Here is a 16,335-nt window from a genome sequence, read left to right as displayed (position 1 = left end):
GAAGCCCTATTGAAGATCATGTTGTTAATGGGAAATTCTTCACTTTGGTGTAGATGATATAAGCACTGCTCAGGAAAAGACCACATCAACTTAATACTGTAGTAAGTTCAGTTTCCAAATATATAGTACTGTCTAGATACATAGCATGTACTTATGAAAGATTAAAATTTCAGAGTGTAAAGGTATTCTTGATGTTTTTAATTTTAGACAAAGTAAGCAACAAGGGGTTGCAGAGAATTCTGTACGAAGTGCTGCTGAGTATGTCATTAAAATATTTTAGAAAACAAACATAACTGAAAACAACTTGATTCTCCAACGCTAGTCTTAAAAATGAAAATATTTAACTGAAAGCTCATGGGTAAGCATGTAAGTCAGTCCACGTGGATATACCATGGAGATACCTACATGCTTATAAGCAAGCACAAGCATAAATACTTCTTGAATTAGGAGTTGTGGCTTCCACAAGGGTTTGCATGAAGTTGCTCTTGCCTGTGCAACACACACACAAATACCTCACAGATAAGTGGATATTCACCTACAACGTTCGAGCACAAGAATTGATGTGAACAGCTGTGTGCATATAAGATGCAGTTCTATCCATTCCAATCTGAAAAACAATTTTCAAACCCCAGAGTAAGCTACTGCTATTTGATCAACAGTGGAAGTCACCCAGCTATACACCATTAAGTAGATATGGCTGAAGTAAGTACTGAGCAGTTATTTTTTTGCTAACCACAAGACTTTGTATTATTGCTTGATCATCTATGCCCTCAAGTAATAATTTCTTTAAATTCCCTTTGTGTGTGCAAATTTATCTATACATCGCTGTTTTCTCACCTTGAAAGAATTATCCTTGGAAAGTGTCAAAACTATTTCTCACCCATTTTTGCATAAAAACCAACTACTGTAAATGTTACTCTAATGCCTTCTGTTTAAGAGCACTTAACAGTGGTTTATGTCCATTCTCAAAAGGCTTGTACACCGAACATAAATAATTCATTACAGTAGAGGTAATTCACAATATTTCTCATGGGAATGCTTTGCAAAAACATAATGCTCATAATGCTTGGAAATGTCATATTGCATTGCAGAAAGAGGCACTTGAGGAAGTCCTTCATTGTACGAGAACCCTTCATAAACGCACAAGACACTTGTAAAGACATAAGAATAATATTGCCAAATTATTTGGACTTTCACAGTATAAGAATGCAATAGTTAGCTCTAGCCACTTATAACATGGACTCTGGTGAACATAACTTGTTTCAGAAATAGTTCATCTCCAGATTCTTAAACACTTCTGCAGCTGACCATTACAAATCTAAATTGAACAAAACATGCTATTACATCCATTTCAAGTTGGTCACTTAATTGCTGCATGCATATTCACGTAAGTAATATTCGTCATTTATTAAATGGCAACACTGCTGTCTTGTCAAATTAATTAGTTCTGTTTAATCAAACTGACAGCCCGGAGCTCTAGTTTGATGAATGCCTTTCATTCTCTACCATAAGTCTGCAGTAGATCAGTACAATCTGTTACATATTGTAGATGTATAGGATCTAAAAATAAAAGTCTGATATAAATAAATGTCCTTTAGTGGCAGGATACTAAAAATAGCCCTTTGCTTTGAGACAACCATTAAAAACAGTTTTAGCATAACAGGCAGCAGTTAAATACGATGACTGCAAAGGGTTAATATTGCAAGGTCCATTTTGGTCTTTCATTGCATCTGTTACAGTGAGTTTAATTGCAAGCAGCACTACACTGCTTCACCATAGCATAATAGGACTGGTCTGCTAGCACGTGGCTTAATTTTAGAACAATTTCTTCAGGTAGCTACTGGGAGACAGAGAGAAGGGAAATACGGCTAAGAACCAGCTCCTAGTACCATTATAGTGAGATGTGACTTAATGCAAGAACATCTGAAAAAAATTTGATTAGTGCCAATATAAAAATTGATATGGAAATGAGAGGAATAAATTTCCACAGGACAAGAAATCAGAACATGTAAAGTGCAGAAAGACCTCAATAATTATTTTAAGCAGTACCAGAAAAATCCATCTTGATAAAAAGCAAAATCTATGCTCTCTGGCATCCCAGCCCTTCATTCTTCCTTCATTCAACAAAGTAAAAATTCAGTGCATACATTATAGTTATAGGTAATAAAATACTAAACAAAGAACCCTATATTATTATTATTGCAAAATCTGTCCAATCTACTTGAGTAAAATGTAACCCACATTTGGTGTTTTGAAAGACAACAGACAAAAAGTGTTTTCTCATTTTTGGCACAGTATCGTGCAGACAAAACGCTTTGGTCCTTGATACCCAGACTCCCAAAGTGCAGAGGGTGGTGTGCAGTGAAGGCTGTCCACAGGATTGCCATGTCCGTCTTTTACAGTTGTCTTTTTGAGCCACAACTTACTGCTACCAGCGACCGCTGACACTAGCAATGTCCGAATGATACTGACGTGGCAGTCTTCCACTTGCTCCACCTTCCAGAAATGAGGCACGTATGTTTGATGGATCAAAGAGCTTTCTTCGGTTTTTATTCAGTTCTGTAAAGTTAAGAAAAGCAACTCTCATCAGAAATATTCTGACCTAAAACCAAACCAAGACTTCTATTTACTTGAAAATATTTCGGACAAATGGTATCAAGTAAGAATGTCAGCTTAGGAGCTCTTCAGGATAGTATAAGAGCCAGGTTATGACTATGTAGAAGCTGCTTGGGAAATGAGCTTTTATTTCTTTCAAATCTTAATTTGCCCAGGTGGAGTTAATACTACTTAGCAATGCTGATTTTGATCAAATTACCATAGCCAAAACAATTTTCAAAGCTCCCGCTACCAGACTCAAAGGCCGCAATCCCCTAAAGATGCACGTACATCAGTGTATAATTGTAGCATGATCATGTTACGTAGAATAACGACAAAAGCTTATTAGCCTCTCTATAACTTTATGATAGCCAGGTCTTTATTTTATGCAAAACATTGGAATGATTTTTCCAATAGAATTCATATTAAAATAACAGGTGTTCACCTCTGATTCAAGTATAGGCACCCTACGTTTGTATCAGTAAATGCTCAAAGCGTTTCTCCTTTTCTCACCTTTCTTTTCTTGTGAGCAAACTTTTTAATAGATAAAAAACTGAAGGATTACACAGATTTTTTTGTGACTGCTGCTGAATAAATCCACTGTATTTTCACCTCCTTTACCCCATTGTTTTAAATGCGAAAAGCACATTCACTAACAGCATTATTAGAAGAGATGCAACTGAGAGGAAAGAACTGACAACCTGAAAAATTTCCCACTATATATTCAATTCTGCCAAGATAGTGATAACAGATTTCCCACGTAATAGAATTTCACATAGCAGTATGTTATTTATTGAAGTTAGAAAAAATACCTAGGGATCACACGCTAACTAAAATGCGTTCTAAGAAACAGTATTTTGTCTTCTTTCTGCACATAGGGTACAAATCAATCTCATAATGGAAGTAAGCTGGAAAAATTCCAAGTAAGGTGTTTCATTCAGAACTATGCATTTTGCAGAAGCACTTCACTTTGAACAAAAAAAATAAACAGAAACACACCAGTGCACTTCTAGCTAGGATGAGTGTGAAAGCTCCATTAAGTCTGGTTTCAAGTGCCTTCTGATTAGAGCTGAGTCACTATGACCTCTGTGGACTAGATTCTTAAGTTTCAATCTTAGAAAGATCTACTATATACACTACTACTATACTACACGACTACTATAAACACACAACTCAAATAAGAAGGAAACAATACTAAAAATCAACAAATGAAAACCTGTGTGAATCTGTTTCTTTACCTGAGATTGCAAGCAGCATTTTTCTTCTGGCACCAAAAGTGGTAATGCCTAATTCTTTCAAATCTTGATCAGTAAGAGTAAGGAATGTTTGCAGATCAATCTAGAGTAAAAAGAAACAGGAAAGTTAAGCAAAACAAGTCTTTCTCCAAAGCTACTAGGTTTTAAGTGTGGTACAGAATAGTCTAGCTTTTTTTTTCCACTACTGCCCTTGACAGTTCATTCAGCAATCTGCTCTCTGCATGTGAACAGCAATTGGTGGGTTCCCAGTAACTTCCTCAAAGTTTCTCACTTGGCTATCTTTGACAGAAGGCAGCCTTAGAAAAGCACAGATCCAGTTATCGCATTTAACTTTGACTACTGAGATTGAGTATGTAGCAAAATTTCTGCAGCATAACTGGAAACAGCCAGATAGATATGTCTGTAGGTATAGTACATGTTTTAGACTTTACTACGTTAGAGGATGATTGCCCAACTACTAGTGACGTAACTGGGTTAATTAAAGCATTGAGCGTTTCACAACATAGAAAGTGTGTGCGACCACGGACATCTGTGGTTTGTTGCTCCTCATACAACTCGTGGAAATATCGTGAAAACTGTTGAGTTAGAAATTGCTCTGGCCAAACCGCTTGGCTCATCACTCTTAATCAGCAACTCTTGAGATTAAAAAAAAATAAAAATGAAAATCCCATCAGACTAAAGCCATTTTTAGTGTTAGAAACCAACACAGCCACTTCTCTTTTTCAGGCACTGAGAGTAGCCTCACAATAATAGGAAAGGATTAATGACTGGCTAACATGGGCATTATTAAACATGCAGAGGAGTAAAAAGGAAATAAACCTGCCAAACCGCACACAGAATTAACTGAGGCACAGCTGGATTTGTATTCACTCAGACTGAATACTGACTGATATCATTTATCATTTCAGTATGTCACAGACTGACACACAGACTGGTTGCACAAATAAAATTCCTCCACAGCAAAAAAGTATGATTAGAGATGAGAAGCACTGCATGAAACACACCAGATACAGCTGCCTCGGGCTGAAATGGCAATATACTTCATTGGACCCAGGATGATTCTATGAGCGCATACACGAGTAACCTAGAGTGCAGGAGAAGGTACAAATCTGCCTCATGCCTACCCTTGGAATCCTATGTGCACTCAAATGCACATTGGTGTGTGCAAAGCACTTTTCCTCCCACAGAAGCAAACCTGAACACTGGTACACTAGTTGAGAAACTCAAGTAAATGGAAGGTCCTCTCAGTTTGTTCTTTTGAACGCATGTACACCCAATGCCAGCAGTGTGGTTTGACACATGTAGCTTTCTACGTAAGATGACAGTGCTTTCAGGAGAAGATTGGGTACTCTGTGCGTAAGCCAGTAAGGCTTGCAGTTGGGCTCACTGCACTTCTGTGACACAGATTATCTGTCACCAGTTTAAGTGACCAACAGATAAACAAAGTGACTCTACCTATACCTATACATGCGACCTATAATGGTCGCATTCTGTGACCATGAAATACTAGCACCTGACCTAAGGTGAGATACTGACTTAGTGGGTGCAGAGGTGGAAGACAGAAGGTCTCATACATGACTGGCCCATCTCCCTGCTGGGAATGGAGGAAGTCCATTCAACTGTCACACAGGATGAAGCAACAAATGAATGTTCACACATCCCAGCTGTAGCTGAGAGAAGATGTTGCTGCTCAATGTAGACTAAATTTCCATAACATATGCAGGAAGTTGACGGACTGCCATTAAATTCTGGGTATCATCCTGCTTTACAATTAAGAGCCAAGGTTTAAAACTTCCTTGAATGAAGAAAAAGATATCAGTTCAGTTTTTTGTATAAATGAAAAGATACATGATGAAATAGTACCCATGCTAAGCTGACTGGGAATTCATGAGAGATACAACACACCTTTGGTCAAGAAACAGAACTACTGTCATAAAACACACTATCAACACAAAGATGCCTTGCAAAAGAATGCTGACCTCTTGCTGTTGGAATACGTCTGTATATTTGCCCAAACCAAGTTTGCTGAACAGCTCAGGCAGATCAGATCCCTTGAAGAGGCTGTTCAGGTTACAGCCATTGCTTCCAGTCAGCGAGGAAATGCAGTCCATGTAATTACTGCTACTGAGATAGTGTTCAGCTGAAAGGAAAGGAAGAGCAATTTTCAGTCATGCCACGGAAGTGCACAGTTCTCAGTCACAAGAATTGCATTCGATTACCCCTTCGATAGCCAACTTAAATTAATTTTATTTAATAACAGAATGGAAAGGAAAAGACAAAACACACCTTTAAGTGGTCTGAAAGAACAAACAGATTGAAGTGATTTTTCTTGTTAACCTCCATATTTATTTTCTATTAAAAGATGTTCAGGTGAATCTTTGAAGCAATAAAATCACATTAAGCTTTCACCTGGGTACAAACTCAGGACGTCATACAGGGGAAAGAATTGCAACACTCTGTTGCTTTTCCCCCTTCCTTATCCCCTTCTCCTCTTTTCTCCAGTAGGTATTTTGAAAAGCATCATTGCACACACAACCAGCCCGTTCTTTTTGGAACAGGGACATCATGCCAGAGCATTATTGGTAGCAAGAGTAACTGCGTGATTTGGTTATCATTTCAGTATGTCACAGAGTAAAAAAAAAAAAAAAAAAAAAAAGTGGAATAGCTTTATAAATACTGCATCTGGAAATACGCTACCTATATAATCTTAAATTACATTTCCTAAAAGGTATATTTAAAAAAAAAAAAAGAATTATGGGTTAAGTTTTCAAAGAAAACAGATTTTGGTGAGCAATCCATTTCCTCTGCACGTACATACTGATAGTACACAGCAGTACTACATGACCAGACAGTTAATAACAATTTTTCCTCCTGTTGCGTAACAACAAGAACAAAGGTAACTGCCCAGGACTGCATCAAAACACTGTAAATGGGGCCACTTGTTACAGACACTGCAGTATAGACTAAAAGGATACTTTTCCAGGTGAGTAATATTGAGATTTTTCCAAAGCCTTCTGCTATAGTCTCCACCACTGACTGCCAACAGAAGGTTGTAAAAACACCACTTTTCATATGCATTATGTTAGGGTGCTTGTGTTCTGGAAGCAAACTATTTAGAAAGTCTCCAGACTGTTAATTTGATCCCAAGTGCCTCCACCAACCTTGGTTTTGTTTTGAAAGAGAATTTTATAAGATAGCGAACTACTCAATATTCAGTGTTGAAATTATGAACGTTAGGTTTGACAAATGAAGCAATTACAGTGTCGGCATTTTAAAAGGTGGTGCCTTCATTTCTTCTGCATCAGAGGAAATTACTAAAAATGCCCAAAGAGAAATTAGTGATCCTACACTTGGGGCAGATTATGCAAGACAGCATACTAAAAGAAACAAAATTATGAGATACCTGTTAGTGAGGAATCATGATGAGTTACCATAAAAACAAAGCAGAAGTTCAACAGCACTATGTGACCCTAAAATCTTGCACTGTAGCACGCCTGCACACTCTCACATTAAGGTAAGTACAAACGTTAGTCCAGCCAATTCATAGCTGTTTCTTTCATCTCCTTTCCTTCCCAGAAAAAAGCTACAGTGACAGCAGTCTGAGGATTCCCACACCGCCAATACATTCAAGTTACTAATTTTCTTCTAATGTATAAGTAAGGATTGAAAATGCATTTATTTGGTTAAGGCAAACTTCCATTTTATTCAATTTACATGTAAATACTGGCATGATTTTAAATAAACTTTTCATCTCTTCTACACTATGAGTATTTTAAATACTGCGTGTAGCCATTCATTGTTGAACTAATATACTTCTTAGAAATATATATATCATATACCAACCACGTGTACCAACCATGAGTAATTACTCAAATTGAAACTACTCAATCTTATGATGTCCAACTTTATTATTCTTATCTGCGTACCTTGCAATTAGTCTGAGATTTAGGTTTTATTCACCTTTGTAAGAACAGAGCATAAAAGCAGCCATAATGCCGTCAGACAGTATTGTCCCATATTCTCTATTCCCTTTTTTTGCTGTCTTTCAGAAAGGCATATATTAAGTTACTGAAAAAGGAAATGAAGTTTCAAACAACGTGGATGAAGTAAAATTGTGGTCTGTAAGCTTTAAACTTCTTTTTAAAAGAAAGAATTAAAACCCTTACAGCCTGCAACCAAAGGCGCAAGAGTTTAAAGCCATGGGCTAGGCCTAGCCAAACACATAACTATTTGTTTTTATCACCATAAAGAGAATGCTTTAAAATTCACCATTAGCACAGCTTATAGTTGCTGCACCAGCTAGCAGATAGCCTAGTAGAAGTCTGGCTGTTGCTGCACTGATAACAGCGGAACGATGGTAGTCTAGAAATAAGCTCTTATTAAGGCTGTACGCCTTGAAAAAGCCTTCCAAGACAGCAAAGAACTTTTAGCAAGAATGTCTTGAATTTAAAAAATTTCCTCAAAGGTTTTCCTTTTGGACCATTACTTGTATATTATGTAACACAATCTTACATATGCTTTCACTTTCCAATTTGTAAAACAACAACAGAAAAAAGCCTTAAGTTAATTACTTCATTTTACAAGCAACAGTAATGTGAATCCCCAGTGATGTAGTCAGGAAATACAAATATTAGAATAAATATTTACTGGTATCGATTGGATTTTAAAATAATAATGATCAGATCTTAGGACATTATTAACCTGATTTATTTTGTTTCCTCTTGGGGCTGGCAATTGAGGAGACAAATTCATGAGCTGTGGGTCCAAGGCCATTACGATCTCTCCAGTTATCAGATTCACTGCCAGTTCCCAGGTGCTCCCGACTGTTGGATCGTGAGAGAGACATTGATGAACCCTGCATGTCACAGAAAGAAAATTTGGGCAGAAAACAGAAGTTTAATTGTGATTCAAATGTTTTCTTTGCAGCAGTTCAGTTAAAAAAAACAGCTTTAATACTTTTAAGCATCTTCTTGGCAGTTGATCAATTGGAAAATAATTGTAAACTGGACACAAAAACAGCAGGTGTTTAAAACAAACGTGGATAAGGATTTCAAACAGAAGTTTAGAGACTACACTTCAAAATCAATTCCTCAGTGTTTCTAAGTTTGTTTCCAAAGGTTGCATGGTATCGCATTCCCACACAAGCTGTAGACAAAGCAGTCTGTATACTGCATCCCTTCATGGCAAACAGGCCATGAGTTGCAGAGAAGTGGATCCATTATACACTACTTGACAACTATGTTGTATAGCAACAATTCTGCAACAGTTTGAGAATTTTTTTAAATAGATTCTCATATTTCTGTAAAGACCATTATCAACTCTCATCAGCACTGCTAGACAGTGCTCCCAATTGCCTACATTCCCTGAAAAGCTACAGTTAATTATGGAATTAGGATGAACATATCCCCAAAATTAGGGTGATGCCACACTTGCATGAACTGAATACAGAATTAAGTGAACAATTTAACTCCATATATTTGCATCAAATTCTAACTGAAAAACACAACTTGAGAGGTAAGCAACTTTTGTACTGCTCAGAGAAAAATATCAACACCACTGGTGAAAAAAAGCAAAAGCTCCTTGTCATTGGCAAAATCAGGAAGGTGTGAACTAAGGCTAGTAAAACTTGACAAATGAAGAACAGAATGGATTTACTCCAAGTCTTCCAAACAAACAAGAGACTGGGCTTCTGTAATGTGTTTGATCATAGTTATGGTTAAAAGTTTTAAGGCAAAAAAGATGTCAGTCAGTTTTTCTGGAAAACTGAATGTTCATTAATGTATCACAGTGAAGTTTAAATGTTCAGTGAGGTTATTTCGCAAATTAACTTTCCAGACAGTAGACTGTAATACCAACACCACATCTGTTCAAAGACTGGGCCCTCAGTGTATCCCACACAGTTCACATCAAAAACACATGTGTAAGGGAGGAAGGGTGGCAGTAGAGCCTCTGACACTAATGGCATTGAAGACTGCTAAGTAGAAGCAAGAAGCAAAGAATCCAAGATATATATTTTTCCCCATGCTTCCACAATAGCTCATAGAAAACAAGGACGACAGGAATCCTTACGTTTCACTGGAAGGAGCTAAGTCTATGGTTTGTACACAGGCAGACTCTCAGTAACTAAAACACAGAACGTTCTTAGAACATCTTTGCTTAGAGACCTTTAGTAGCTGGGGTGAAAATCCCCAGCTCATCTCCATTAGTATAAAAACGACTTTAAATAAAGTTACAGAATTCATTTGCTTTTTCTCTCTCACAAAGCTACTGCTGCAAACTCAATACAAACCTCCAAATCTATTACGTATAGTTGAAAGCCACAAAGTTCATATCAAGAGGGGAACAGCACAGTACCCTTCCTCCTATCATTAAATATCTTATTTGACTTAAAAGATAGGTACATCCTACAGAAAAGTTGTTTCTTCCATGGAACTTTGGACATGTTGCTTACATTTTATAAAGGTGGGTTAAAAATAAAGAAAAAGGAAGCAGGGAAATGGGCACAGCAAGCAAGTGCACATAAAAGCTAAAAAGTGTAAATTTTTTTTTTTTGAAGTTACAGACTTTTTCCCAAAATTAACATCTATCACCATCATTCACTAGAAATACATTTCCATTACACTGTGGTCTTTATGTACCTCATAGGTAGTTGTCATAGATGGCTTATATGATACATGATTAGCTCTTCTTAGTTCTTTGATTGTTTCTGCAGGCATGGATTTAGAGAAGCCCAACCCGCTCCAGGTATTTGTTGGAGTTCTCACTTCTGTTACAACCGGCTTCTTTAACATAGCTGAAAAATGAAGGGACAAACCAGTAAATCTCAACCTTAATAAAGGTGATGAGATGATAATACTGAAGTCATGTATGCTACGACTTCAACATACCAAACAGTCATTTTAACTCTTCCATTTGCTACAGATTGAATTGTACCCCTCCTGAGGGCAGTTTACTCTGTTAGGAGTAAACCCCATTGGGTTGCAAGAAAGTAAAAAAAAAAAAAAAAAGTATCAAAAGGGTTTCTGTTTCTCTTCCAGTGCCAGCATATTCAGTTTATTTTTAAACAAGGTCAAAAGATCCATATATTTTTATGTCCCTTATGAATTCTGTAGCTTCATCTACGCCTGAAATAGTGATCAACTTAACAAATATGACAAACATCCTAATGCTTAAATTTCATTTAAATGAAGTCAATTACAGCAATTAAAGCTGAGAGGCTTTTGAAAAAAACATGGTCAAATTGTATATGGGTGTACTCGCACTGTATCCCATGTGCAACTTCTTTAACACCATGATTACTTCATACTATGTTGGTGTTAAAAAATATTTGGAACACGAAAAATAAATGTTTCAGTATCTTCAAATCTGATTACAAATGGAGTTACATAACTGAACGTTCAGAAAATTATTTCAGTGGACTCAAATGTCCCAGAAGTCACTGTTTATTCACATACCTTTGGTTGCTAGTAGCTTCTTCTGTTCATAGTCAAATGCCTAAAAATTAAATGTGCAGAAGATAGTTTATCATTCTTAAATAGATCTTTCTAAAAAACTTTTTTTTTATATTATTTCACAGATTACCAATAACTGAAAGTTTCCCCTGTATGTAAATGCTTTCATACAAATGTAGGTAAATTTTAAATAATTATCTCTATGTGAGGCTGCAGCACTATTTAGATAGGCAGATTTCTTTCTGTGAAAGTAGTGTTTAACATATATTCTTAAGACAGAACTAGGGTGGTTACTTCAATAAATGTCCCTGTAAACGAGCCTGAAGTTACAGAAAAAGAGCTGTGTTGACATTGCTTATGAGATCTTGTATTTTTTTCATCTCCACTGTTGTGAAGTAGTAAGACTTTGCACACATGTTTAAGTGTAGATTCATATACCCATGCAATTTATTTTGTGCTGAAATTATTTTATTTATTCATAGAAGCATTGTTTTAACTCCTTCTTTGTCTTCCTTGACTTAGAGTTGAAGACTGAACCTGTCTTCTTCCTATTTCTTCATGTTCCAAAGAAAGCAAGATTGATTACTAAATTAAGTTTTTGAGACATACGAGGGTATTTAATTACTTATTCAAAGAGGTCTTACTATACTATGTGGAAAATAACTAGTAATCATATAGCAGTTTCAGCACAAAAATGACCTCATTTTCACCCTTCTGTAATATACCACCTCATTGGAAATCATTCTGAACTAAGGGAAATAAAAAGATTGCAAGGGAAGCAATAGAGTCAAAGAAGCCTCCCATAAACCATAATCGTATTCCTGTGTTAAGTGATCGTATCTCATGTAATCTCACAAGACCAGGTACCTCAGCATTATTTCACTATCTAAAAACCAACCATCAACCCAGATACAACCACATCCATGTGCCTCTAAAGAATGAATAGTTTGTCTGGGAAATACTTCTAATGAAAAAGTAATGGCAGTCAGCATGCTAGCCAAAAACCCCCTTTGTATTGTGTGGTGCATACACTCCGCAATTATCAAATTGTGCAGTAGACTTGGGCCTACTGAGGGAAGCATACCTGCATATTTACATATGATGGCTGAGCTAGACGTGCTCTTTCGGAGTTCTGCTGGGCAGCTGCTGCTCGCTCTGCGGCCCGCTCACTTCCAGGAGCCTTTTTGTCAGCCACAGGACCTTCAGAAGCACTTAACTCTGCATCTGAGAGCAACCTGTCGGTGGTACTGAGGAAGCAAAGTCAGTATTAAATCCAGCCTTCTCACCTTAACAGTAAGTATTCGGTGTGAATTTCATAACTGAGTTTTACCTTGAGAAGGATGGCATTTTCAACACGAGCCAATGTGCAAACATTTCATCATCCTCTACAATACTTCCAAGTCTCAGCTCTCCTTTACCATACATACCTGCTTTCTCCATCAGTGAAACAAAACAAATTGCTGCTTCGTATGCTACCAAGTATGAGGTTATGAAGTTAAATTTGAGCTTTCTGGAGTCATCACATGCAACCCCTACATAGTAGGGGCTCATGCTATTTAGCCTTGCTCAGGCTAGCAGCTCAGCACATCTAACAGAGTGATAGTAGTAAGATAGAGAGAGAAGTTATGAAAACTGATAAAGTTAACATAAGCCCTGCATCAATCATTGCAATCCTATGTGCCAATGTACCTCCTACTGAAATCCTGCCTTTCTAAAAAAAGGAAAAATACTTAAAAATCAGCTCTACTCTGTGCCTCCCCTATATAAGTGCCTGCTCCTTCCTTACTTCAAAATATAGAGATGTAATCATTTTTTAAATAATTAGCCCAGAAAGAAACTCTGAAGAAATTTTGAATGCTGTAGCCACAACATAAAGTACAAAACATACCAGCAACTGAGTTAAAAATCCTTGGATTTCTTAACTGTGAGAACAGAACTCATGAAATATTATATTATAGCTTTAACAGTGTAAATAAATGAGGTAAGGAAAAAACAACTCTAAAGAGCCATGATAAGCAGTTCCCACAAGCTACTTAACATTACTTAAAAACATCTCATTAAGAACAAAACCTGTATTGCCAAGACACATGACTCAAAAGGGCCCTTCCCACTGCTAGGTCATTAAAAAAAACAAACAAGTCACTGAGAACAGTGTTTGAGAACACACAGTTATGCCCCAAATGTAGTTTTTCTACCAAGGAAACAGCCTCAGATACACACAAAAGCAAAAACCCTTGCAGTTGGGAAATGATCTCCAAATAATCAATAGGAAGGCAAAGTACAAAAGAGCATCCTTTAGAAATATCTAAAGAAAATTTCTCTGTAAAGAGTGCCCTTTCTTGTGGAATAGAAAAAGCATTTATCTTTCCTGACTTTTTCCTCTCCTCTGTCATGGGTACGAACTAAAGAAAAAAATTCCTAGGATGTACAAAAATCATTCAAAATTTGCAATCAAAAGGCAAACTGAAGGGTACGTTACAAAAACCAAGCTCAATTTAAATCACCTCTTTGACAACTAAAACATACATTCTACCTACAAACACACATGTTAAGTGTTTTTGCATGGTGAAAGCTCCATTTATCTGCATTTGCACTTTTAGCTTACTGTAAGTGAGAGTTTTTGGTGCCTTGCAGTAATTCAACTGTCTGCCTCTTTGCACAGGCCTGTTTGGAAGAGCTTATCATCTGCTTCAGATCACTGGTATTTGCTGAATGGGACGGACTTCTTGGCATGCCCACTTCTACAAAAGCATCATTGCAACCTACAAGATCAATAAAGAAAATGATTTTAAAAAAAAAAACAACACTTAAATCTTGTAGTGATCATTGCTTTAGTAAGCGTACTAGAATACAAAGCATAACCTGCTTTCCTTCTTACAGTATTAAGCTCAGTTTTTAGAATAACATCTTGAAGTCAGTCAGAAATTTAAGTTCAGATGCACTAGAAAAAGCCAACAAACCTATGTATCAGTGTCAAGAGTACCTGTTATATCTAGTAATTATTTTTCTTTATTTAAGTAAAAGCCAAGTAATATTAACCAATTTTAAAGATGATTAGAAGTGACTAGTTATTTCAAATGAATTTGATTTGTTATCCTGTTCTATTAAATCCTGTCAGGTGCTAATAGAACCTTCACTGGATTGAAAGCATCCCACTTAATATTCAAATATCTTTAGAGTTAATTTTTGCAAATATTTTTAATGTTTGATTGGCCGATGCATCTTTCATTCAGACAGCCTTTCAGATGACCACAAGCATTAAGAGCATCTCCTTTACTGAACAGTATTCACAAGAGGAGCAGGGCCTTTACAGAAATCTACACAAGTTTGAAATGGAATTGATATTCCCTTCCTCCAAGAACTAGAGAACAGCTCTTTATGCTGCACTTTAGGAGCTGAAGTAATCAACTGAAACATTATTAGAAAATGTGCAAATAAATTCTGCTTGCCAGTGTCATCTAGGTTTGATGTACACATAATTTTGTGCAAGAATAAATCTGTCAAAGGCATTAAATCTCTCCTTCCACTGAAAAGAAAAATAAAACATTGCTTAAGCCAGCAGATAAATCTTTAGCAATGAAATTAAGCACCTATAAACAAAACTCTAAAATTGTACAAGCACTGTACATTTGTATCACAACCTATAGATGTTGTACATTTGTTTCATGAACACAAATGGGCTGCACAAACACTACAAAAGGATAAAGCGCCAAAATCTTACCTTCTGTACCATTTGACTTGGCAGCTACTTGTTCTGAGGCACCATGAGTGCTTGTCTGTCTTGCTGAATCACTGTGGTTTGCGTTCAACACATTTTCTCCCAGTGAAGTGGCAGACAGCGCAGCATACTTGATATTTGTGGTCTAAAATAATTGTCAAATTGAAGTGATTGTTACACTTAAAATATTGCAAATTTTGCCTGTCTGTACAAAAAACCAAAAGATTCATCTCTGACATAGGAGAACAATATGTTTGAATGCCCCATTTTTCAAGAAGGAACGGGCATATAACATTTTGAAAACACTACTGTTCAATTTGGAAACTTAGTAGCCTTCAGAATCTACTAATGTCTAAGGAAGTCTGAAGGGATAAAGAAATGACAAGGTTCATTACAAACAGATCTAGTTCTCCAGAGATCATGTCCCTTACCTTCACATGACCATTTAAAGAAGCTGACCCTTTTTTATTCTCTGACTGCATGCCATTAACATGGACTTCAACAGGAGTTAGGCCCGGTGGTGGGGATGGAGTGTTCTGACTATAATTAGGTACTCCAGACAGCAAAATACTAGTTAAAGTTGCTTGAGCAGTTGATGGTATCATTAGGTGTGGAATAGCAGAGAAACCTGAAAGAAATTCGGTAATGTCCTAGTTACGTTTCTCACTTAACTCAATGATTCAAATAAATACCTATCATTATGTAGGTTTGAAAGTTTCCTTTAGAACCACATGCCAAAAATATAATACTTTAATCATCACTTTGCGAATTAACCAAGTTTATTATACTCGTCAAATGAAAACATTGTACATGACAGTGTGCTATAAATCTACGAAATTATAACTTCAAATTATGACATTCATCTGTGTGAACGTAAAACTTGGGAATTAAGGCTTTAAAAATGACTCTGGACTCTGCTGTTATTCTCACACTTTACTGTTGAACAATCAACAAAATAATTTGATCTACATTTAAGTTCCACCAACCTGTGGCATTTGTGTTAGCAAGAGACGTTGTCCACAGTGCGGGGCTGGGTGTGCCTGAACTCGGACTCTGTAGGGGACTCACTGAGCTATTGAGAGCATTCAACAGAGAATTTGGAGTAGTTGAGGTGTTGACAGAGAGTGCTGTTGGACCTAAAAGGCCTGGCAAAAAATCACACGTGTGAATATTTAGCTAAGACTTGATAAAAGACATTCTTGCAAGTTTTAAGCGGCATTAAAAATAAAAACAATAAACAACCTAAGTAGCACCAGCATATATTTTGTAGACAGATCTTAACATTAAGCTTCATATTAATATGGTGCAAACAGCA

At 36.6% G+C, this 16,335-nt stretch overlaps 1 protein-coding gene across 2 annotated transcripts in view; it reads right to left on the bottom strand.

The window, feature by feature from the left end:
* Positions 1 to 398: 398 nt before the first annotated feature.
* The window catches only part of BICC1 (BicC family RNA binding protein 1), a 97,652-nt gene continuing 81,715 nt past the window's right edge, over positions 399 to 16,335 (bottom strand). For both annotated transcript variants that reach the window (XM_042863308.1, XM_042863309.1), the window contains 11 exons: positions 16,007 to 16,165; positions 15,452 to 15,648; positions 15,024 to 15,165; positions 13,908 to 14,064; positions 12,387 to 12,549; positions 11,306 to 11,345; positions 10,490 to 10,644; positions 8,553 to 8,706; positions 5,831 to 5,991; positions 3,834 to 3,933; positions 399 to 2,559 (listed from right to left, as the gene is read on the bottom strand). In XM_042863308.1, coding sequence (XP_042719242.1) covers positions 2,429 to 2,559; positions 3,834 to 3,933; positions 5,831 to 5,991; positions 8,553 to 8,706; positions 10,490 to 10,644; positions 11,306 to 11,345; positions 12,387 to 12,549; positions 13,908 to 14,064; positions 15,024 to 15,165; positions 15,452 to 15,648; positions 16,007 to 16,165 — 1,559 coding nt within the window. In that variant the 3' untranslated portion in view covers positions 399 to 2,428. The remainder of the gene's footprint in view (positions 2,560 to 3,833; positions 3,934 to 5,830; positions 5,992 to 8,552; positions 8,707 to 10,489; positions 10,645 to 11,305; positions 11,346 to 12,386; positions 12,550 to 13,907; positions 14,065 to 15,023; positions 15,166 to 15,451; positions 15,649 to 16,006; positions 16,166 to 16,335) is intronic.

The sequence above is a fragment of the Lagopus leucura genome, unplaced genomic scaffold, assembly GCF_019238085.1.
Source record: "Lagopus leucura isolate 7727_CA_CO unplaced genomic scaffold, USGS_WTPT01 Super-Scaffold_739, whole genome shotgun sequence".
Classification (NCBI taxonomy): domain Eukaryota; kingdom Metazoa; phylum Chordata; class Aves; order Galliformes; family Phasianidae; genus Lagopus; species Lagopus leucura.
This window is presented reverse-complemented; position numbering and strand designations above follow the sequence as displayed.